Here is a 24,987-nt window from a genome sequence, read left to right on the forward strand (position 1 = left end):
TGCAGGTACTAATTATTACGTCATAATATGGCTACCACACGGCCTGACCATTTGCCATTTCTGCCTGGAAACTCGTTTAAAGACCCTACTGTTAGTTGACAACTATTGCTATATGTTAATATTTTAGATAAAAGTTAGCTAAGTAATCTTGATTGTAATATATTAACAATTATTATTTTGTATTTTCAATCAATAATATAAACACAGCTTAATCAAAAGTCTAGCTAAAGTTTGTAATAAAGATTGCTTTAGTTTAAAAAACTAAAGGTTAGTGAATAGTGTTAACCATTTTTAGAAGCATATATTTTAAACCTTAAGTTCTACAAGCTATTTTGTTAAGTATACTTAAAATTTAAAAATTAACTTTGTTTTAGATTGAAAAGTAAAATAATTAGCAGATGTAAAAAATTATTATTTTTTTCCTTTTCAAGTTGAACTTAAACACTGAAAATTTATTAAATGAAAATGAGTTTTAAATGCACCGTAAACTAAAATTTTGAAAGACAGCCAATAATGCTCTACTTGAAGTCATTCACATTTGCATAATTTATAGAATTTGACAGTTTGAAATGTTTATTTTGTGTTGAAGATAACTTAGCTAAGTAGTGACCATTGTAAATTAGGCTCTAGAGAAAAAAATAGTCTGACTATAAATTAGTTTGTTATTCAAAAATATAGTTAAAGCAGTAGTTGTGTCTGGAAATACTTGGTCATTTAAGAATTTTAAGGCAGTATTTAAATAAATTGATAAATTTTATAACATACTAGTTTTGTAAAGTTATATATATATTGTCGGACTCTTACGTCTGCTTTTTATACTAATGTTTGAATAGTTATTTTAATTCTTTACTGTTACATTTTTGTGCATAAAGTATATAAAAAACTTGACAGTTTGTATAAGCACTGCTTATTATATTTAATCATAGTTGAAATTTTCCTATGATGAATTTTAAAAACATGTGTTAAGTATTAATAAAATTTTGATTTGGGTATACGATAAAAATAAAAGTTGAAAATTATTTTGTTTTGAATAATAAATATTTAAGTTACCTCACATTTGTTTTTTGCTTTTTAATTATTAATAAACTCTATTAAGAACTTAGTTAGATCGCTACTTAGATTAACTTATTATTTTACATACTATATTACAAGAATTTATAGTTAAATAAATCATATACAACTCATATTTAAATAAAACAGAAACAGAGGTTCCATGTATCAAACACACTGGATTACAAGAACGGTCACATGCGGCAGAAGCTGGTGAGAGTAGGGTTGGGAGGGGAGAAGCTGTACAACAACCAGATATCAGAGCAGGAACTGAACGAACTCGCCAACAAGATGCCCACCCTCACTTACGGGCAAGCCAAGCAGGCGCCACCAGAAGTGTTCATACCTGCCCACGTTGCTTTTGATAAGAAGGTTCGTTTTGGAGTACTTTTTTTAATGCAACAGTTTTATAAAATATTTTATTTAAGCAGTGCTTTCAAAATAATTACTGTTTCTAAAACGATAACTGTTTGTCAGAGTTAAAGAACATACCAGGCCGACAAATAGTGCAGTATTCTCACATATAGAACAATGTAAAATTTGTCAAAATCATGATAATATTTTCAATTTTATTGATGTAATTGAATTTTTATTTAATTATCAGTAAAGGCAGTTATTATTAAAAAGTACAAACCAAAACTGAATCATCAACTAGGTCCTGATAAATGATCTAGAATTAAGCTAAACTTTTTTAAATAGTCCATTTTTGTTCTAATCATCTTTTTTAGTTTTTATGGTTAATTTGATTAGTTTTATATTAATTGTTTCTTAAATTTACTCGTAATTTGTTTGATTGATTACTTTTGTGAGTATTTATTTTGTTTTGAAAAGAAAATTAGTTAAATTTTGAAAGCACTGCTTAAATAAAGTTGTCTAATGGAAAACTTTTGGTTCTTAGCAATAAATTAGTACATTAAATCATGTAAAAAAAATTCTTTACATTCGGTCTATATAAAAGAGTGTTTATAATTTTTTTCTGATTTAAAGCTTTTGTAAAACAATTAAAGTATAGTTTAATAAAAAAAAATAGTAACAGCAGGTATTTCTTGATTAGAAGGTATTACTATTGCCTTAACTGACAAAAAATGCGGTCAAATATAAGTACTAATGAAATGAAAGTGTATTATGAAATTTGATAAAGTCTTTAAACTTTTTGCATAGCTGTTTATTTTTGCTAGTAATTACAATTGAGAAATTTAAAACTTTCCGGTTTTAGTAAAAATAAAGGTTAAGATAATATCTATTATTATATTTAGAAACAGTTAAAAACTAAAATGTGTTTTTTTAATTTTAAATTTATTATATATGTTTGATTTTTTATAATCATATGTGTAATTAATAAAAACGTAAGTATGTTTTATACACAGAACATTAAATTATTTGAACAGGTGCTGAAATTTGACGGATATTTCAAGGAAACAGTGAACGAATCAGCACAGGAGTTCTACAGAGTCAGGCCTGTTGAGTTCTACTATTACCTGGAAGACGACTCCATTGCTATCATCGAACCAAAAGTTGAGAACTCCGGTATCCCACAGGTTTGTTCAAAGTTTTTGTTTTATTTATTTATTAAAATTTTGAGCTAGTGAATGTTTTGTAACAAAAGTTTTTCATATCTCAAGTTGAAAACAAATGAATTTTCAGTAATCTTTTAAGTAAGAAGTATAAATAAACAATTTATAAGTTTTACAAAAATTAATAATTTGTTTAAAAAATTGGAAGATAAACTAAAGCTAATAAAAACAACTTGAATCAACAATTCAAGTCATGTTATTTTTAAATTGCATTAAAAGTAAAAGCGTTATAATTTATTTATATTTTTGTACGGCGAGTACTAATCAATATTTTTAAGCATCTTAGGGCTAAAGATAACCTTTTAAAAAGGCAAATAAACAAACCTATTAATAATTCAAAAAAAAATGTTGACTTCCTGGTAAAAAAAACCTCTTATGTGTTTAAAAAGGAATAAATGCTCAAATACACGAATGTTTATTTAAAAGTTGTTTTACAAATGTGCAAATCCAACAGCTGTTTTGTTATAATGTAGCGCTATTGAACTTTAATAACTTGTTTGATATGACAATGCAGTTGTTATATACATAATGTAAACTTTCTCTTAACTAGTACAATTAATTATTACAACTCATTTTATGCCATATAAAACTAATTTAAATAAAGTGCATAAACAGTTTGCTTTAAAAACTTACTTTAAATATACTTATTAACCTTATAGCTTTATTAAATACCATATAAAAAAAGTTTGTAAAAAAAGCTATTGTAATCTGTTTTACCAACACAACATAGTTTGTAACAGATATTATAATATTAATATCTATATATTATATATAATAGTAACTGTGATGTAATAGACTTTTTATTATAAAAAATAAAACTGATTTCTCGACTAAAACAAAATTTGAGGTTTAATTTTAATTAACTTGTTTCATCTATTATATCCACCTGTCAAGCAAATTTTGTTTATTTAAGTTTTCTATAGATTTATCAGTGTTTAGTAAACAAACTTAGAAAACAAAAGTCATTTTATAATTAAATAAAAAAAAAGTTATTAAAAACAAACAATTTTCGAACAGGGCAAGTTTCTGAGAAGGCAGCAGCTGCCGAAGGACGACCAAGGAAACAATTACCACTGGAAAGACCTTAACTGCGCGCAGAACTTCTGCGTGTACGGAAAAGTGTTTAGGCTGACGCGTTGCGACCAATTCACTCAAGTTTGTTTGCACATCAATACAATGGGTATTAAATTTTATTGTAAAAACATGTGAAAGTTCACGTCAAGGTTGAGGGTTTAAGAAGTGAGATTTCATGTGTTTTCGCAATTTTTGTTTCTGTAAAAACATTTTAAATGAAGTAGTTTTAAGGGTGTAAAACATTTAATTCACACAAGATATATTTTAATTTGTTAATATAAGTAAACATAAATTAACTTAATTGTAATAATTTTTCTAACATACAAAATGCATATTTTACTTATTTTAAAAGTATACTGAAAACTTTCTTTGAAAACAGATATCTTAATGATAATCATTCGCTTAATAAAAGAAGTTTTTTAGTTCAAAAAATACTAAAGTCTTTTAGAAGTTATATTTTTAAGCTTTTTAAAAATTCATCATTTTTCTGCTAGTTTTTCTAAAGAGCTAGTTCAATAAAAAAAAAAAACATTTACGATTATTTAAAAATTACTAATTGTTAGAATTTAAAGAGGAATGATTAAAAATTGAGGTAATGGTATATTTTATTGCAGCAGTATTTTTCTACAGCTTTTTAACTTATTAAAATTATACTTTTGACCCTCCTAAGTTACTTAATTAATTTTTAAAACTTCAAAGTATGTGAGTTTGTTTTTTTAAATATGTTCAACAAAAAATCAGTTTGCTAAAGCAAACTTAACATTTATACAATACCTTTTATTTTTTAAATAATACTATTGAAACAAAAGTGAATAAAAGTAACTCAAGTAAAATTCTTATTGACAAAAAGTTCTGATAATTTATAAGTAGTATAGTTTAATGAAACAAAAATTAATAAATAGCTTGACAAATAAACGTTTGATTTAAATCCTCTCATGAAAGCGAATGTTAATTTAACAAAAACAGTTTACTAATTATCAACTATTTAATAATTATCTACTAAGGTTTCAAATTTTTTTTTAAATTTTAACTTTACCCTTATAACACTACAACACCTCCATAGGACTACCTGACAGCCAGAGGTATAGTAATCAACGATTTCGAGAATATCCCGGGTGATCCTTACACTCTATCCAGGATCCAGAAGCCTCACCAGACAGTCACCAAGTCAGAGTGGGATGAAAGAAAACGATTCCTCGAGCTCGACAGAAAAGTTTGTTTTATTTTTACTTTATTGAACGCTTTTTAGTAGTAGTATACTAACAAGTTTAATTGTTGTTCTTATTGAAGAATTCTGATTGATAAAGTTAATTCAAAATTTTGAACCAGTTTAGGTTACTTGTATATAATAGTTTCGTAATGTTTAGTTTTAACTATCGAACACTAACTGAACTAAGTGGTTAATTGTTCTAGTAAAGTTTTATATAATATCAATCCTACTGCAAGACTTTACAGCTTATAAAATGGTTTAAAGATTATTGATTTATGATATAAAAAGTTCTGGTGTATATGGTACATTCACTAGAACTATTGTTAGATTCATCATTGTTATATAAATTTACCTTACAAAAACTTATAAGCCAAACATTTTCAGGTTCTAAAATACTTCCTTAAAAAACATTCAAAAAGTTAATCACATGAAAAAAAAACACTTTTGTACCAGGTACTTAAACTTAAAAGTATTTTAATCCATATTTAACCGTACAGTTTCAATCCAACAAATTATTAAAAAAATCCCCTAACACGAAACAGGTGTTGAGGTTCTGGTGCGTGTGGGACGACCGTGACGCGATGTTCGGTCAACTTCGCCCGTTCATCCTCCACTACTTCCTGGTGGACGACACTGTTGAGGTGAATGAGGTCAGGAAGGACAACGATGGTCAGGACCCCTTCCCGTCCATCATCGGTAGGCAGAAGATACCCAAGGACCGGTCCAATGTCAAATGTTAGTTTGAATAGTTGTAGAAGTTTTATGCTTTTTAGTTTTAAAACACAAACTTATGAGCAATGATATTTTTTATTTAAAACAATGGATGTAGTAAGTAATTTATGAAAATTTAGTTTTAACTTTTTGGTGTTTGAATTAATGTGAAAGCATTTTTTGAGTTGTTATTTTAAAAATTTTCACTTAAAAGTGTTGTGTTAGTTGTGGTAAGTTTACTGTGTTTTGCATACACATTTATCTCTGATTCTATTTGAACTTACAAATAATTTGTGTATTTGTTGATATGTTAATGTATATATTTTATATTGTATATGCTTATGCAAACTTTTTCATTTCTTATTTTGAATCAGTGTTAAGTTTGATTGTAATAAGAACGATATAATACCTACATGATTTGTATCGAACAGTGTTGTACTTTTAAGTAACATATCTATTATGATGTTGTGAAAAATCTTGTAGTTTGTGTTGAAACCAGTATGAAACCAGTTAGTTTAATAATTGTTAGTCATTTCTGTATGTTTTGGATTAGTTAATTGTTTTGAAGATGTTGTTAGGTATTTATGTTGTGTATTTGTTGGTCTAATTGCAGGGTTTGATTTTATAGATTTACTACTAAAGACAAACTATTAGTTTGTTAAGATTAAAAATGTAAGTAAATACACATTCTGTGAGTTTTAATTTTCATATCTCATTGCATATAAATTTTTGATGTGTTGACTACTAGTTTTTTTTGTTATACTCTTTGTAATTTCTATTGCATTAATTACAAAAAAGGATAATTAAGTTTAAAACAAGTAAAATGTTAAAGTAAATAGAAAAGTATTGTAACAATATCTAATACTAAAAGTATAATATTTTATTAGTAAGGATTTTAATGACATATAACTACAATATACGTATTACTGCGAGTTTAAATTTAACATAGAGATATGATCAAATTTGTGAATTAAGTTAAGAAAATTGTAAGTGTAAAAAGACTTGATAATTTTAAAACAAATGTTAGCTTTAACTCAGTATTTTGATAAAAAACATTATTTAAATATTGAATATGAAGTAATGGAATATGTTAATTTTCTAAAATGTTAAAAATAATGCAACGATTAGTAGATGTGTGATTAATTAGTACCCAATAAATAATATTTTAAAATTAAATAGTCTGCTTAGTTTTACAAACAATTAATTTAACTTTACTTCAAAGCTCTTTGAGTTGTAATAAGTTGTTGAGTACAACATTGGCACCACACAAAATAAAGTTTTACATTAAAACAACTTTGCTGGTGTACTGAGGTTACATAGTAATAACAGTAGCTAAACATATAAAGTTGTTTTTCTAAATTGTAAGTGAACTTAAGATAGTTGGTAACGAAATGAACAATGCGTATACGTTGCGAAGACATAATAAAACTAAGATTTTAGTTATGGTAATATATGTACAGTTTTATCAAGTGAACTCTTTGTAGTATTAATAAGGCTGAAATGTTATTGAAGTTATAATAATCTGTATTAAATATTCTAAGGTCTGCGTAACATAACTAACTACATAGTATTACTATTTATTGTAAACATGCACAAATTAATGTAAACATGTTTTTGTTAGTGATTATTAAAATAACATAAAATTAGTCTAGCACCTACAAAATTAGCTATGGCTTTGGTGGAAGTAAGTTTTTATAATATCATTTTCGTTATATTTTTTATATATACTGAAAATTGATTATCATCATTCTATTAATATATATTTCGAAAATAAAGATTTACGAAAATAAAGAGTCAAATGATTTAATGTTAACAAATAGATTATAAAAAGCTAAGATTTACTAGTCTATCAGTTCAATGGTTGTAGATACTTGGTTGTTATCCAAATAATGTACATGTTAAATATAGATCAGTAAACTAATGAATAAAAATATTGGTTAGGTATTTACGATTATATTGTTATTAAAATTAATTTTACTACATTAATACAGTATACAAAGTTCACGATTACGCATGATAAAAGTGTCTTGTGTAAAAACGTCAACAGTTCATATAAACATGACTTGTGGTAACTCTCTAAATTATATTGAAAAATTAAAATATCCCTATTTAGAATATAAAAACTATAGTTTTGTATTTGTCATGCTTTTCTTGGTACATATTATAGTGTACTGATGATAAAAAATATATTAATCAATTTAACGTCTTATAGTTTAGATCGTGAATAAATTGAAAACACAATTTGTTAAAAACAACTTTGATATTTTAACTAGCTTCATTGAACTAATAGTATTTTTTTTCCTTTCTAGTCAATTAGAGAATAATTGATATTTATTTAAAACTAAAACTAAGAGTTGTATATTAGTTTGCAAAAGCTCTATGAAATTAGAATTGTAATCGAAAATGAAAATGGAAAACAAAAAAGCTGTCAACAAAGTGAATTCTAATAAATTTGTTTGAAATATTTTATGAAGTTCTTATACAACATATTGATATAATCCAGGGTTTCCCAAAGTGGGCCATGAGCAGCAAAGGGGTAAAAGGGGCCATTAGGTCATATTTTGAAACTTACACTAGATATTCTGGAGTTGCTGATGAAAATCAAAAAAAAAAGGTCTTAGGTGTTTTTTTACGATAGTTTTTGAGTAATCTTAATACAGGGGGCTATAGCTTTTTTAATATTTTAAAGGGGACCATTTGAAAAAAAGTTTGGGAAACCCTGGTACAAACTTAGGTAACACAAAAACACTTATTACACAAGTGAGAAACTATCTTGAAAAAAGAATTTTCTATTATGTTTATGTTGAAAATTGTTACAATACTTGCTATTTAATCATAAATTATAGTTTGTTTAATAAGAAGTCGTGCAGTTAAAACTTTTTATTGAATTGACGCACGTTTATTTATTGCAGTTTTGTAACTGAAAAGATATATTTAAATAGTCATATTTTGTGTGATGTATGCATTTTTATAACCTTATTTATTACTCTTATTCTAGTAAAACAATAGTAAATTTGTATAAGAAGATATCAAATAAATATGACAAAGAATTGTGAAAAAAATGTACACTGAGCTGACTGTATTGTTTATGTTGTATATGTTAAGTGTCTTATAGTTGATCACAAACCTATTTTTTTTAAAACTTTATTTGATTACATTTATCATGTTAGAAGAAAAAATGATTATTAAAATGAAGAATTTTTCAGGCTAATGGATAGCATAAAGCTATTTAACAATTTTTTATTTCATAGTTTATAAGTTCAAGAGTATATATGACAAAGTAAACAAAAAAGTTTAACAACTTAAATTAAGCGCATTATCATGTTTTTTACTGAAATGCTAAATAAAGTAATTTTTTAGATTGGAGTAGAAAGTTATAAACTTCACTAACTATTTAATATCTTTAAAAGGTAACTCAGAACAATTCTGGTAGGAATGTATATGGTAATTAAACTAGTTATATAGTAGTCTTGGAGTATTCTTATAAGTTTGATTGTATTTGAAATTTTGAAGAAGACTAGTTGTGATATTTTTAGCAACCAAAATGTGGTAGTATTTTTGAGAATTTAAAAATGTTGATTATGTAAAACAGAGAAGTTAAAGTGTAAAAATTTATAAACTAGTTCCTTTAAATTCAAGAAAAAAAAAAAATCAAAAGCAAGAACTAAATTAAAAAAGTTTGTAAAAACTCTAATTTTGTTTACGTGATTATCAATTACAAGTTTTTTTAACTAGTTGTCATAACTAAAAAGTATTAATTTGTTATACTTTCACATATAATAAAATAAACTCAACTTTTAGTGATTTTCCCTAAAATTCGTTGTTTAATTAAATCAGTTTATGATTTTAACAAGTGTGTGAGTTTTTATTTGTGGCTGTCACTAAAAAAGGATGTTGTTTAATGATTTGATTTATTTTATATTAGTTGAAATAGTGATCTGAAGTCGTTTTCACCTAAACAATATAAATAAAAAGAGAGTGTTTAGAAAATAAAATCAAATACTTTAAAAGTAAATGTTTTGTTTTTAAGTTTATTTATTTCTACTTTTATATTTGAATAATATTTTTGCTCATATTTGTATTGAATGTTTTCATTGTTGTTTTGATTAATTTGATTGTTTAAGTTGTGACCAAATGCTATAAATTCTCTCACTTAAGTTTTTGTAAACTGGTTTTGATAAAAACATTTTTAGTTACTAACATTATTTAATTTACTACCCAGAGATAAATATTGACTATAAATACTAAGATTAAAGATTATTTGTACGATATCTTAAGTAAAATATATGTTGTTCTTATTGAAGAAAGTCACACGGTCAGTAATTGATAACAAATTAGATATTATTATATTGGAAGTATTTAAAGTATTAACTTGATCATTTAATTTTAATCAGACAAAATATTATTTATATTTAGTTATGTAAATTTTGCAGGAAGCGTTTAATTTTAACACAGTTTTTAGTAAAGTTTCAGATTTAGTTTTAGCAGGAGGTACAAAGTTTTAGACAACTTTACAAGGATTTTAGACAAGATTGAATGCATTGAGATGGAAGAAACTTTATTAAATTTTGTTTTTGTTTTATACGTGTACTAGTAATTAACTGTATTTGTTAACAAAAGCTAGATAATCAGCTTAATTTGTTATACTTATACAGTTTTTGTTTGATATGTTATTAGTTATATTAAGTTAAGCTTAATTTCTTCTAAGTAAGATAGGCCTGAGATAATTATGTATATCAAAAGAAGTCTAATAAAAACTTAAGCTATTCTGTAGCTCTATATTTAAGTTTTGATTAAGTCTTTAAGAGTTTCGTGTGACAATTTTGCTAGATTTTTTCATTTTATTTTTAATAATGTCATATTCGTTACGGGTTAAAAAAAACTCATTAGATTTAAGTATATACCTTAAAATACTTATTACGTAAATTATTTACATTAAGTGGAATATTATTTTTTAAACTTCTGGACTGCTAATCTCTTTATTAAAATAAGTTTTAAGCTGTACTGACTTTTTGTGTTACTGAAACTATAAACTAAACTATAATTAATTTATATAGCTTTAGGATCTAAACAAGCACAAACATAGTTTTAGTTTGAAATCCTGTTTTGAAAAATATTTGTAGCAAGTCATTCTAACCTATTTTTTCTCATGTCCTATAACATAGTGTTTTGTGTATATTAACATCTTGATCTCCGTGATTTTAGTTCAATTTAAATAATTTATCTCTAAAAACTGTTAGCTTCTTAACTGTTCAAGGTTTTCTAGCTGAAATGAATGAAAATTCTAAATAAAAACAAAATCCAGTTTAAATTATTAAAAAACCCAATTTATATAAAATCAAACAAGATAGTCACACGAAACTTTTGTTATTGACTGATATCAAATAAAGCATAATAAGGTAACCTAATATTTATTTAAATTTAACAGACCGTGTGACTTTCTTGCTTGTTTTTATCATTGATAATTAGATAAAAAAGTTGATTTAACTATTTACAACCTTATTGATGTTACTATGCATTGTGTGTCTTTAACTGTATTGTTTAAGATTTTTGTAAATCAAAACTTATAACTTATAGATATAACACTGTAGTTATAACTCTTAAATTAAATAACTATAATTCTAAGGAATAAAATTAGTACAATATGTATTACATACAAAAAACAGGTTCTAACTCTATTTTTCTATAACATGGCTGTCACATACTCAAAATATCTGAAGCTAGTTTGTATTTTTTCTTTAACTTTACGATTTTTTTTTTTGACTTTAATCAAATTTTCCTAAAATTATGGTTCTTTATAAAGATATAATTAATTATTCCAATATTTAAGCTCAATTATTTTTTTTTGTGATTAATATTTATTGCTTTTAGTTTTCTCATAAAACTCAGGCAAGCTAGAAGTAAAGTAGACGGTCTTTTTCCTCAAAGAGTGGCTTTTCTTTTATAAGCTAGATGTCATTTTTACTTAATATGTAGTTACCATACAAGCCGATAACGTTTTCCTAAATATCAATGAATATTAGAGAATAGATATATTAGAACAATAACTAGATGTCAGGTTTGTTTAGGTAGCTTTTAATGTTGTTGAAAGGATAGAAAGTTAAATTATGCAAGTCAAACAAACTGCTATTAAATAATAAAAATTTTTACAAAAAGAAATATAAAATTTTCACATTAACACAGTATACATGGAATAAACAAATTCTTAATCAGTTATCTGTAGAACTTAAAAACGTGTATAGATATGTAAGTTTTTGTAATATTTCCCATGTTAACTAATTTAGTTTGTTTTTTCCCTAACTATTTGAAGAGTATTTACGTTTATAAAGTTGATTAAAGATTTTATACAACTGATTTTTTTAGAATTTTACTTTTCATACTTTTTTTAAATTAAAAAACTAATTCAAAGATTTTTTAAAGTAAAATTGTCTAAGCTTCTTTCTAAAATTTTTAGTAGCTATATTCCCTTTCAAGATATAATCTTATGTATAGATTTATGTAATCAGGAAGGTACCATAACAAGTTTTAATTATGTATATAAATATCAACAATTAAATTTTTAAAGTAAAAATAGCCAAGTTTTAAATTAACAAACTGATTAAGCATCTGTAAGGCAAATTTCTTGAGAATTTTTTAGAAATTAATAGTGTGGGGAATATTTAAAAGTATATTATAGGTTGCTAGTTACTCAGGTTAGTTCTATATTTCTTAATAACAGGCGTATAATTGCGACTTAAAATTAACATTTTATCTTAAAAGTTATGTTTTTTCATCTTGGTAACACATTCTTTTGTTTATATTATAACTTTGAAAGGTATTTAAGATTAAATGATAGTAAAAATTTAATTTTTATGCAGATAAATACTTTTTTAGTTCTTAGGCTTATTCTTGTTAGCAACCCAGATAAAATTATAGCATTACTTTTTCTAACGAGTTTATAAAGAATTGAAACATTTTCAGCATTAGGTGTTTATAGCATTTATCTTATGTGTTAATTAGGAGCTCAAAGTAAATCAAAATTATGTAAAAAATCGAAAATAAAATACCTAAAAAAACAAATTGTGCTTCAATCAAGATATCATACATTTTGCATAAAATAAAATTGATAGAAAAGTAAAATTAATTTCAAAGTGACAATTGTTGTTTATCTTAGTATTGTTTGTTTCCCAAAAGTAAATGTCAAAGACCAGTCTACTTTAAATTTTGCAGACGGATTTGTCTACATCTATTTCTTAAATTACCTAAATAGCTGTTTACAACGGATTTAAGGAATTATTGATTGTTTTTCTTTTTGTATGTACCCTAAATTTAAATTCTTCTTGCAGTTATTATTAATATTAACAGCCGCTAATTTAAATTTTTACACACGGCCTCTCATAATTTACAAGTAATAAATATTTTTCAATTTATAAAAAAAAAAGGTACTTAAAGTGTTTAAAAACCAACGATTAAGGATTAAGCACAAAACGGTACGATTAAAAGTAAAAAAATAAAGATTATCATTAAATTTAATGAAAACTTTAAAAAGAATTGATAACTTGATTATTTAAATACATATTATACCTGACAAAAATATTTAGAGCTAAAAGTGTATTACACAATAACTGTTTTTCAGTTTGGTTTAAAGTAATGAAATATGTCTTAACTGAAAGCCTGATAATTTCTTAGTCCGTAGAAAACTACATTTGTTTTAAGGGTTAAATTTTAAATTACTTAATGTATTTTTAAAAGTAATGAAAAACTTTTTATCGAATAAAATCATATAAAACAAGTACTAATACACATTAGAAATGGCACATGAAATTAAAATAGTTATATATAATAATTAAACTAAACTTGCAAATACTAAAATAAATATAAGTCAGCTTTTTAATCGAAATTTTTATATACTATCAAGTGTATATGTATGTGTATTTTAATTTGTAATACAAAGAACATTGATTGTTTCTGTAAAACAAAGAACTAGTAGCATGGTTGTAACTGCATATAAAAAAATTGTTGATTAAAAGTTTGATAAATACTGTTGCACTTTGAACAGTTAGTTGTAAAGATAAACAATTTGAATTAAACGAAATATAAATGTATAAATTGAAATATAAATATAGCATGAGTATTTATAATGAATAACAATGTTTTGCCACAATAATGTATAAAAATTTATTTAAAAACAAATTTAAGTTGTCGGTATATTAAGTAAGTGTACCCTAACAAATTATCAACGTATTAAAATTAATAATCTAATTACAATAAAAATGTTTTTAACTCATGTAATATAAATACAACCATTTTTCAAAATATTCTTTATATTTTCCAGCTTCTTTCCCAGCAATAGCGTTGGAATTATCAAAAGAAGAAATCAAAGAATGGATAACACCAGCCGATTTGAAAATTGGGAATACTGTTGTTCTTTATAACAGAAGATTCTTGTTGTATGATTGCGATGAGTTTACTAAAAGGTAAGACCGACTGTTATTTAAATGTATTATTCAGGGTTGCCACTCAGTCAGGAAATCAGGAAAAGTCAGGAAAAATTTAAAAAATGACAAAAGTCAGGAAAAAATAGGGGATTTTGAAAAAAAGTCAGGAAATTTGATAAAATTAATAAAATAAAGTCAGATTTTCTCAGTTTCAATTTACAAAATTCTTTGTTTTCCAAAGCCTTCAAATGGTAAAAACTAATTAAAAGTCCTTTAAAGTCCGAAAAAAATTCCAAAATTTTCCTAGAAATTTACAAAAACATTTACTTTTATTTCCAATGCCTTCTTCTGGTATAAATTAGTAAAATATCCTTTATAAAACTGCAAAAATTTTCTATTAGCATGTTGAACAAGTACCCTACTTGAACAAGCAGATTTTGTAAGCTTTTAGTATATATGATCTGTAGCAAGGACACTTCCATAGCCAAACTGTGATATATCCACAAAAGTTTATCTAGCATAATTTAAGAATCAAAGTGTTTTTTGTTTAAATAATTGATTTTTTTATAACTAAGCAGTTAGTTTAGTAATACTTTTATGTGTTAACTTTACCTCTTTATAATTTTTAAAAGGTTGTTTAAAATTATAAACTAAGTTATAAGAGAGGTATATGCCAAGATTAAGTTCACTTATAATTTGTATTTTTTGTAGAGTAACTTAAGTCTTTAAAGTAAATAAGAGTATATTTATTTGTTACTAATTTTATACTAAATGATAAGAGGAAATGTTTTATACAACAGATATATAATTTACTTTTCTATGTCTTTTTTTTACACTTACTTAAGTATTTTTTTTTTTAACTGATTTGTAATTTAAGGATTTTATATTAAATAGTTTGGGTAGTATTTTATTAAACTTAGTGAACAATTTATATAAGTAAAACTGGTTTAGAAAAGTCAGGAAAATTTTTGTAAAAAGTCAGGAAAATGTCAGGAAAAGTCAGGAAATTTTTCTCAGGTTGATTAGTGGCGACCATGATTATTAGTTTTGTTAGGTAGTACAAGTGTTAATAGTTAGTAAATGGTTATAAATAAAGTTTAGTGAAAGTAATGTCAAACTGTTTAGTCTTAGTTTTATATAGTTTCTAAATAGAAGCCTTAAAAGATATAAGATTGAAATAACAAATTTTTTTAACAAATTCTTTTCACAGTTACTACAGGCACTCTTTTGGTATTACAGACTTCACTCCAATTGATGTTCAAGGTCCATCGCCTGTTGTTCCACCAAGAGTTTGTTTTTTCTTATTCAGTTTTTAATTAGTTTGATCAGTTACCAATATAATATTTAATTTAAAAAGTATACTAAACTTTGAATTTATAATCACAATAGTTTGTTACCTCATGTCTATAAATAGACTTAACACCGCTGTATATTTCTTAATATTATCTAAACTCTAAAAAATGAGTTACAACTGATTAATTCCAGTAAACAAATTATATTCCATAAAAGGAATTACCACCATACAATGGATTTGGATCAATTGAAGATTCCAAAGGCTACTGCCTGAAAATTCTACCTCAACCTCCCAAGAAGGATTTCGTTAAAATGCTGGAAAATGACAAGAAATCACTCAGATACGAACTTCAAATGGTAAGCTAGATAAGTTTTATTTACTTCTGATAAGTTGTTTTCTATAAAGAAAAACATTTAAAACTGACCAAACTATGTTTTATCTTTTGTAAAAAGTGTGGTATTTTTTGTTATAGTTAAAGTTTAAAGTGGAAATAAAATAAAAACAAACGTTACGAACATTATTTATGACAGCTACTAATATATATTTATTTGTTCACAAAATTTTATAAATGAAACATTACTAAATTTGCAAACATAACCTTGACTACTTGACTTGTAATAAGTTCTATTAATAACTACTAACGAAAGTTTAACACTCTGTTTAATAAAATTCATTTTGGCTCTAATTATATTTAAGTTTAAACAAAATAAGTTACAATTAAAAACCTTTTAAGATCTCATACCGACCTGAAGATCAGAAGAGGAAGTTCATTATGACGTATAACCTTGCAGATGACATGCTGAAAGTGCACGAGCTCACAATTAGGAACCTGGGCAGGATTGGGGGCAAGTTCCTGTCGGTTTGCAGGGTTCCCAAGGACGGAGAAGGGACCAGGGACGACCCCGTTTACTACGGACCCAAGGACTTCTCCATCGGGGCCGTCGTTAAGTGTTTGTTTTGTTTGTTGTATGTTTGTTATAGTCTAATTTGTTGAATTATAATTACATAAAAACAAAAACGAGTTACTTTTTATAAAACATACAGCAGACTTTTCAAATTTTTTTTTTGTTTAATGTACAAATGTAAATCTTAATTTTTAAACAGAATGCAATGAAAAACCTGAAGTTGTCTTCTTAAAATAGATCATTATAATTGTTTTCAAAAATAACATTACTAAATAAAAGTTAATTCATTTTATTAGTTTTCGGAACAAAGTTCAGGATAGTAAACTGCGATTTGAGAGTCGTGGCCCTTTTGGAAGAAAAAGCCGGGTTCTGGCCATCATCGGTGCTAGAGAGCGTTAAAAATCTGCACCAAATTCAATCACCACTGGCTGACGCTACTGAGGAGAAACAAGAATAAACATAATATTTATGTGCATATATTTATAAAAGATCCAATTTTTAAGATCAACGCTTTTGTGTACTTTTGTGCCTTAAATTTTGCACAAGTTTTTTAAGCTTTAAATTTTCTATGTTGTCAAGATATTTTCTTTTAGTTCACTGAAATATTTTCTTTAAGCTGTGATATTTTTTTCACTGTAATACTTTTAAAACTGTGATCATTCCTAACTCATTGTAAATTATTCACTGTGTTCTTTACAAGTCTGTTTAAAATATACCTGCAAATATAAGTAAGTTTAAGAGTAGTATCATATTTATTAAATTAAAATCCTATTTTATCAGGGTTGGCAAAAAACTTTTAAATCTGGAAAAACCTGGAATTTGACAATTTAGGCTAAAAACTTAGAATTTAAGAAATTTCACATGTTAACTAGAAAAATTTTGATTTGGCACAAAAAATCTATCATATAGATAAAAGATTTTTGTCGTCATTAAAGTTCTTTTATAAAAAAACATTTGAAGTAGCTTTAGAGTATATTTTCAATGTTTTTATACTTTTTAACACATGTTTTTATCTAAACTATACATAGACCCAAAATAGTGTTTTATATAGCTAAGTTTATTAATACTGAGCATTTTAGTTATGACTTGTATATTATATTTGTTGTCTTTTTAATAGTATCTAGGTTCCAGGGTTTTATGAACTTAAAATTTATGAAATTTGGAGAGCTGAAATGGATTTAAAAAAATTGTTTATTAATTATTATCTGAACATAAAACAGTTAAAACCATTGTTTGAAAATTCATCTTTAATGACTGAACACATTTTTGTTCAAATTAGTAAAAATTATTATTTCATAAAAACTTTAATTACTATTAAAAGCTAAGTTTATGAAAAAAAAAGAGTTAAGTCAACAGTATTTAATTTTTGAAATTTAGTTCAAATAATTTTTAGTTTTTAATCAAAATTTTAAGGCTATTGCCAACTTACAGTTTTATATTGATGTTTTGAAGTAATTTTTATGGTAAACTAACATGTAGTTGTAAATTAAAACCAGTGATTCCTAGTTACTAGATGTTTAAACTCTATAATTAGTTTAATAATCTACTACTACTGTTTTCTATCTTTTATTGTCCTTGTTAATTTTAATCAGGGGTAGTCAGATTTATATTGTACCATCTAAATTTACTAGAAAAAGCTCCCTAGCAGGTCATGTATAAAAAACCGAATTGATATAAAAGCAAAAGTGTAGTACATTAAACTCGAATACAATTTTCCATGAAGGGTCATTTTTGCACGAGAGTAAAAGAAAATTTTAAAAAACTAGAAGATAAAAAAAGTTGTTGACCGAGGGTTAGGGGACCAGTGATAGTAAAAATAACTAATATAAATTGATATTAAAAAACAAATTTAACGTACACAAAAAAAAATAAATTAGATAAAAAGCTAACGACCGAGGGTTAGGGGTAACAGTAGAAGTAAGAAAAAGACTAAGTTAAAAGAATTATAAAAAAATTCAACCCGTGCAAAATTGTCTTCGAGTTTAATGTATCACACTTTTGATTTTATATCAATTATTTTTTATATGACCTGCTAGGGAACTCTTTCTAGTAAATTTGGACGGCGCTTTATAAATTCTGACTACCCCTGATTGAAATCTGACTACCCGAAGTCAAAAGTGTATTCGTGCACTTTTGTCCCCTATTGTAATTTTGTACGCCCATGCAAATTTTACAGCTACCCACTCAAAATAGACTTAGCAAAATTATCTTACTTGAAAATTTTGTGTTTGAAAGAATTTGGTTTTTTTACCGTATTAGCTATTTTTTAGTTAAAAAATACCTCAAGAAAAAAAAGATTAGTGAACTGAAATGTGTCGACTTTTTCTTAAAGTATATAAAAGTGTTTTACAACATTTATATTAGCCAAATTTTTTTAAAGCCTAAATTCAGTTACCATAATTGTTATAAGTTATAAATCTAAATCCCCTGACAATGATGTTTTGAGGTATATAAGAAACTAGTGGTTTCAGGGTAAAACATATTTCTATAACTTTGTTATACTGTACACTAAAAATTTGTAATATAAACCAGCGGTTCTTAACCTTTTTCATTTTTTACTCTTTTTTGGAAGGTTTTTTTTACCTTATTTACCATAATACACAAAATAGAGTTTAACTTTGAGGAAGAAAAAAAGGTTTGTTGGACTTAGCGCTTATCAAGTAAAAAATCATAAAATTTAAAGAGTTTATTTATCTAATAGAACAGCAGTAAAATACTAACTTATAAATTAATAAAAATTTAAAAGCATTAACAAACATAACTTGTAATAAAGAGTTTTACCTCCTAAAACAAGGTAAATTACTCCAAAGGGATAATAGTTTAGTAAACATTATGTTTATTGCGTCGTTTGACGTTAAAACCGTTGGTAGTGGTCATTGAAGTTTGTGTTGATACATTGTATAGCTTAAGTAAACCTACAATAAACAGAATGAATTTAAAAAACTTTTGAAACTTTCAACTTCTGGCGTTAAGTTTAGTTTTAATTCCTTAATTTATTCACAACAAGACGGGATAGCCATTGGATCCCCCTTGGGACAACATTGGCTAATATATTTATGGGTTATATTGAATTTTAAATTATTCCTACTTTAAAAAGTAATTTATTGTACCTAAGGTATGTTGATAATTGTTTTGTGTTGGTCAGAAGCGAGAAAATTATGGATGAATTTTTCAATATTTTGAACAATGCTCATAACTCTATTAGTGTCACAATGGAAAAAGAAAATAATAATGATCTTGCATATTAAGATGTACAAGTTAAACAAAAGAAAACATTACTTTATCATCGGTGTATAGAAAGAAATTTTTTACAGGTTGTTATTTAAATTTTCAATCAAACTGTAGTTTAAAAGAAAAGTGAGTCTAGTCAGAATTTTTTGTCATCGTGCACATAAAGTTTGTTCCCCAAAGTTGCTACAAGTGAAATCAAACAGATCAAGTTACTATTAAACAAAATCGGGTACCCACAAGAGTTAGTTAACAAAACAATTCATTTAAATTTGAAAATTTTGGATAGAATAAAGAGATTAGGACCTAAAAAATGGGTAGTTACTTTAAAAATTCTATTTACTAAATAAAAGCTCAGAAATGTTAGAAAACAAATTTAATCAATTAATAAGAAATATTAGAAACCTATTAAAATATTTTTAATTTTTTAATGATCATTTTGTTATTGTATATACGTACAAAAATATTTATTAAAAGTAGGTTATACAAAACTCTAGAATCGTCTTCACCTCTAAACCACTACTAACAGCAGGTGGTAAGGATCCAGTATCAAACGTATTTAAGTAAAATTATGGTAGTCTACCAATACAGCTGCTGTTGTAAAGCAAGTTTTATTGGATTAAAAACAAGAAATCTAAGAAAAAAATTAAAGAGCATGTACCAAAAAGTGTTAAGAATTTTTGCTTTTCAGATAAGAAAGATGATATACCGGTCAAAGTTTTAAATGCATCTAAACGTTCATCTATTGCAGAACATTTGGTTAATAATTCAATATGTGCAAACAGTTATAACCTTTATAGATTTGAAATTGATATAACTTGTAGTAATGTTTTTGATTCGATTAAATTAGAAGCTGTTTGTATTTTGTTAAGGAAACCTGTTTTATGTAAGCAAAAAATATTGGCTATACTGTTTCTTTATTTTCGTAATACTTTATAAGTATTGTTTTCGATTTCTTATGTTTAGTTTTACTGTATATAAATTATAACGTAAGTAAACAAAAATAATTTTAAATATTACTAACTAATTTTGTGTTTTATTATTCTATTGATTACTTTATGATTACTTGGTTACTATATAAGTTTGTAAAACTTTATCTCTTATTAGCTTTGTACTCTACTGATGAGAATTGCTTGAAATAAATCAAGTTGTATTGAAATTGTGTGTCTTGTACATCTTATTGTATAATTTCTGGTCACTTATGTTCCAATATTTATATCAAAGTTATTGATTAGCCCATTATAAGAATTTTTGACACTACTAGACAATTGTTAGTAACTGTTTAAAAATTTTAACAGTAAAATTAATTTTTTTCAATAAAACCTAGGTAAGAAAGTGCTTTTGAACTTAAGACATAGCTTATAAAAGGTTTTTTTTTTAATGTTGCTAAATTGCGTTTTGAATAATCGTATAAATTAGAAAAAATGGCAAGTAGTCTTTACGATGTTTAATATTTTACGATATGGTAATGTAAGTGTCTAGCTAACAACTATTCTTGATAGATTGATTTTTATTTTATTTTAGCTACCGTTTAACATTTTAAAGGTCTGAATTAACCTTAACCGAGCTTTTAAGTAGCTCCGTAGCATTGGTAGGTGTCAGAAAAACGGGAAGAGTTACTATTGCACGAAGACACTTTTGCATATTTGACCCGTCCCCTCGTAATATATATCCATTACTACTATCTTTGATTTCAATTTTAGCCATAAGTATTTTACACATGATTCAATTTTTAGATTGAAAAAAAACAATCGAATTAAAAAGTCTGATTATTCAAAATTTAGACAGTTTTCAGTTAAAGACTTAAGTTTTAGTTTTATCCATAAGGACATGGCAGAAATCAAAAGTTCCATTTGAGATTGTTTAACAATTTACTTATAGCTTTATATATATATATATATATACGACTCGAGTTTAACCTATAAAGTATATGTTGACAAAACCATAAAGTTTAGGCTTGAACTCACAAAAAACTTAAATCTAAAAATATGCCATACTTATAAGAGTTTTATACTTTTATTGAGAGCATCTAACAAACATTTCTTTGAAGAATTTCCCTTTGTATAAATATGTTCTTATATAAAATATTTTACGAAAAAACAAAAAGTCTCACTTATTTTAATATAAGGTTAAAGTTTTAGTATAAAAATTCTGACTGTGCACAATATCTACCTTTTTTCAGTTTTAATAAGTTTTTGACTTAACAAAATTAAAAAAACTTTTTTTTACTAGTTTTAGATAAATAAATCATTATAGAAAATGTTGCTAGTTAGTAACATATTTTACGACTTTAAATAAATAAGTTACAGTAAAAATATTTCTTATTTTTGATTACAGGTATTATAATAGCATAATTTAGCTTCATTGTAAACTTGATAGTTTGTTAAAATATATTTTATTAAAAATTAAGATCTATAACTTTTCTGATAAATTTTGTGATGCAATTTAGATAGCAGAAATTTTAGAACAAAATATAGTTGGTATCAATAATCGTTTTCCTTAGCTAAATATTACCCTTTCACATCTTAATTATCTTAACTTGTAAATTAATTTTTCGACCATTAGCTAGCTAGTTGTTATCCTTTGATAACTAAAATAGTCCACAAAAGAAACCCTGATGTAGATAAGGGTTACTGTCAAATTTGCACGAGGGGACAAAACTGAGCGAGGGCACAAAACTGCACGAAGACACTTTTGCACGAGTGGTCATTTTGCACAAAGACACTTTTGCACGTGGGAAAGTTTTTGTACGAGCAGACAATTTTGCACGGGTTAATTTTTTTGTTTAGTTGTTAATTAATATTTTTATTTATTTTAGTTTTATTTTTGTTAACTAAGTTTTTTTATTTATTTTTTATTTTGACTTGTAACAGGATATTAAGTTGCACTTGATTACTGTTTAGATTTGATGGAAAGTTTAAAGATTAAATCATTGTTCGTTCAAGCGGTTAAGAGAAAGCTCGCAAGGTCAAGTTTTATACTGATGCAAGTTTAATACAGCTTACAAAAAAAGAAAACATAATGCAGACAAGAAATTAATGATATAATGTTGCAAATATTTAGAACGCTGCTATATAAATCAGCCACAGAAAGCATTGGGAAACTTTAGCCACAGCCTGCTCCAGTTAAGATGTTGTTCATGTTGAATAGACACTTATATTGTTTTCTTGTGGTATTTAAAGTATTTGTACAACAGTGTTACTTTTTATATTAATTTTTATTTAAACACAAGTAGTTGAATTTTATTTTATTTTATACATTCTTAAAGTATTTTCCTGTTAGACTGATTCGTGTGTAAAGTTTTGTTCACATTTAAAGTAGTTTCTAAAGTATGATGTTATTTATATATTTGTTAGTGTTCAAAACTGTTCTTCAATACAACATGTTCATTCATTTTCATGCCCAGTATTATATAAAGTAGCCCTAAGTATTATTGAATATAACCATTTAGTATAAGTTAAGTTTAATGTCACAGTTACCTACATCCACAGATTACAATTGGCGTCCTCGGTTACAAAATGCATCCCCTAGCCCTTATCCTCGGTCGGTAACTTATTACTATTACTTTTTGTTAATTAAGATTTTATTATAATTTGTTTCAATTTTTTACTAACACTGTCATCCCTTACGCTCGGTTGATATCTTTTTTTTTGTTTTATTTTTTTTTTTTTTTCTGTTTGTTTTTACTCATGTGAAAAAATGACCCTCCGTGCAAAATTGTAACTCGTGCAAATTTTTCTTCGTGCAAAATTATCGTCGTGCAATTTTGTCTTTGTGGAATTTTGACCTTTATTTTTCCCGTAGATAAATGCATAGCTTTCTAAATAGATATTACTGTTAAATCTTATAACCTTTTTTAAGTACTTTAACTATTTCAGAGATGATTTTTTTATTATATATGTACAAAACTAATTATTAAAAGTAGAGTAAAAAAAATAAATTTTACACAAATAATTTTGCTTTAAACCAGGGGTCGGCAGGCAGTTGGTGGTTGCGGGCCAAATTTCAAGTTTACAAAGTCTTCGCGGGCCGCAGTTTTAGTTTTAGTGACATTTGAAATATCTATTGGTTTTACTTTTAGTCACACTAAAGAAAAGTTTTAATTTACTCATCTTTTCATTTTAAATGACTTTTAGATATACATAGAATTCCTATTTAAGTTAATATTTATTAGAATAAATATTATTTTGACTAATATACTTAAGTGTTAGTAAACTATGTATTTTTATAAGCACTAAATAAGTTAAACTTAATACTTTTGTAATTTTACTTACAACCTAACTCTCTATAAAAACCAAACTTGAAAGACAATTTATGGGTTACTTTTATATATTTGTAATATTATCAATTTTTCATATTTCTAAGAATATCTACTTCGAAAAAAAGTTTTTGCGTGTTAAATAGTTTACACTCATCAAAAAAATTAGTAATTATTTAACTTAATAAAATTGATACCTGTTTGTATTCCAGAAAGCTAGAATAAATTCTTAAACATAATTAATTCCCGAAAACTTCAACAAAATATCTTATTAGTAACTAGTCCTTTACATGGTTGCCACTTAAAAAGCAAAAATGTCTGAGTTGTATCAAACCAGCCTAAGTTTATAAAAAGTTGAAAAAGCTAATAAATCGTTATAATCAAGCTTAAATACCTAGTAAAAACATCATCATTATCAAAAAGTACACAAAGTGTAAGAAAACAAGAAAAAACTACAATTAGTAAACTACACTACAGTCATAAAAACTATTCTGAGAATTAAAATATTTCTTTAAAGTGTTTGAAATTAAAGTTTCACACACACCTGAGTTTTCAAGCTTTTAAAATAGCCTGTTTGTGTAACAACCAAGTTAAAACAAAGTTCACAACATAAAGAAATAACGAAAGTTGTTAACAGTAGATAAATTACATGCCAAAAATATAAGTCAGCTGGAATAGACAATTAATTTTCTTAAACTATTTTAACAAAAGTATAAAACTTTACTGAGTCATTAGCGAAATAGAAAAAATTACTTTTATTAAGCATTATAGCAATACTTATCTGCAATAAGAATATTGCATTTAAAAACATTAATTGTAATATATAAGACGAGCTACAAAAATAAAAACGTTAGTTAGGACTTATTGCGAGAAACAATAAAAAAACAAATTACCAAAGTTAGTTCCAACAAAGCACATGATTATCTTCAGTAACTACAGAATTATCAGAAAAAAATTGATAAGGCAAGTAATAAAGTAGCAAAATTTTTTATTTAAAATGAGATACCGTTTATAGTTAAAAACTTTTTTAAAGAATTTATGTTTACAGTAATGAAAAACTTTTGTTTATTTCTTCAATGACAACAAAAAGTCGTATTTAGTAAATGCATTAAGGTTATAAAGTCGCATAAATCAAATTAAGACTTTAATCAATATGTTAACATGAGAGCACTGATAGAAAAACTATTGCTCATCTGAGAATTTTTATTAGAGATGTTTTTACTAACTTTGACATTTTAGTAGAGTTTCTTGGTTTAGTTCCAACAC

The 24,987-nt window shown here is 25.6% G+C and overlaps 1 protein-coding gene across 1 annotated transcript; it reads left to right on the plus strand.

Annotated features, from left to right (window-relative positions):
- Positions 1-3: 3 nt before the first annotated feature.
- On the plus strand, positions 4-16,948 carry LOC145831467 (EF-hand domain-containing protein 1-like). The gene is made up of 11 exons (XM_082938737.1): positions 4-90; positions 1,201-1,422; positions 2,439-2,588; positions 3,642-3,779; positions 4,762-4,911; positions 5,451-5,643; positions 13,934-14,075; positions 15,247-15,325; positions 15,546-15,686; positions 16,064-16,280; positions 16,532-16,948. The coding sequence occupies exons 1-11, from the start codon at positions 28-30 to the stop codon at positions 16,690-16,692; spliced, it is 1,656 nt and encodes a 551-aa protein (XP_082794863.1). The 5' UTR covers positions 4-27; the 3' UTR covers positions 16,693-16,948.
- Positions 16,949-24,987: the final 8,039 nt, after the last annotated feature.

The sequence above is a fragment of the Thalia democratica genome, chromosome 3 (assembly GCF_965202585.1).
Source record: "Thalia democratica chromosome 3, ktThaDemo2.hap1.1, whole genome shotgun sequence".
In the NCBI taxonomy this organism is placed as follows: domain Eukaryota; kingdom Metazoa; phylum Chordata; class Thaliacea; order Salpida; family Salpidae; genus Thalia; species Thalia democratica.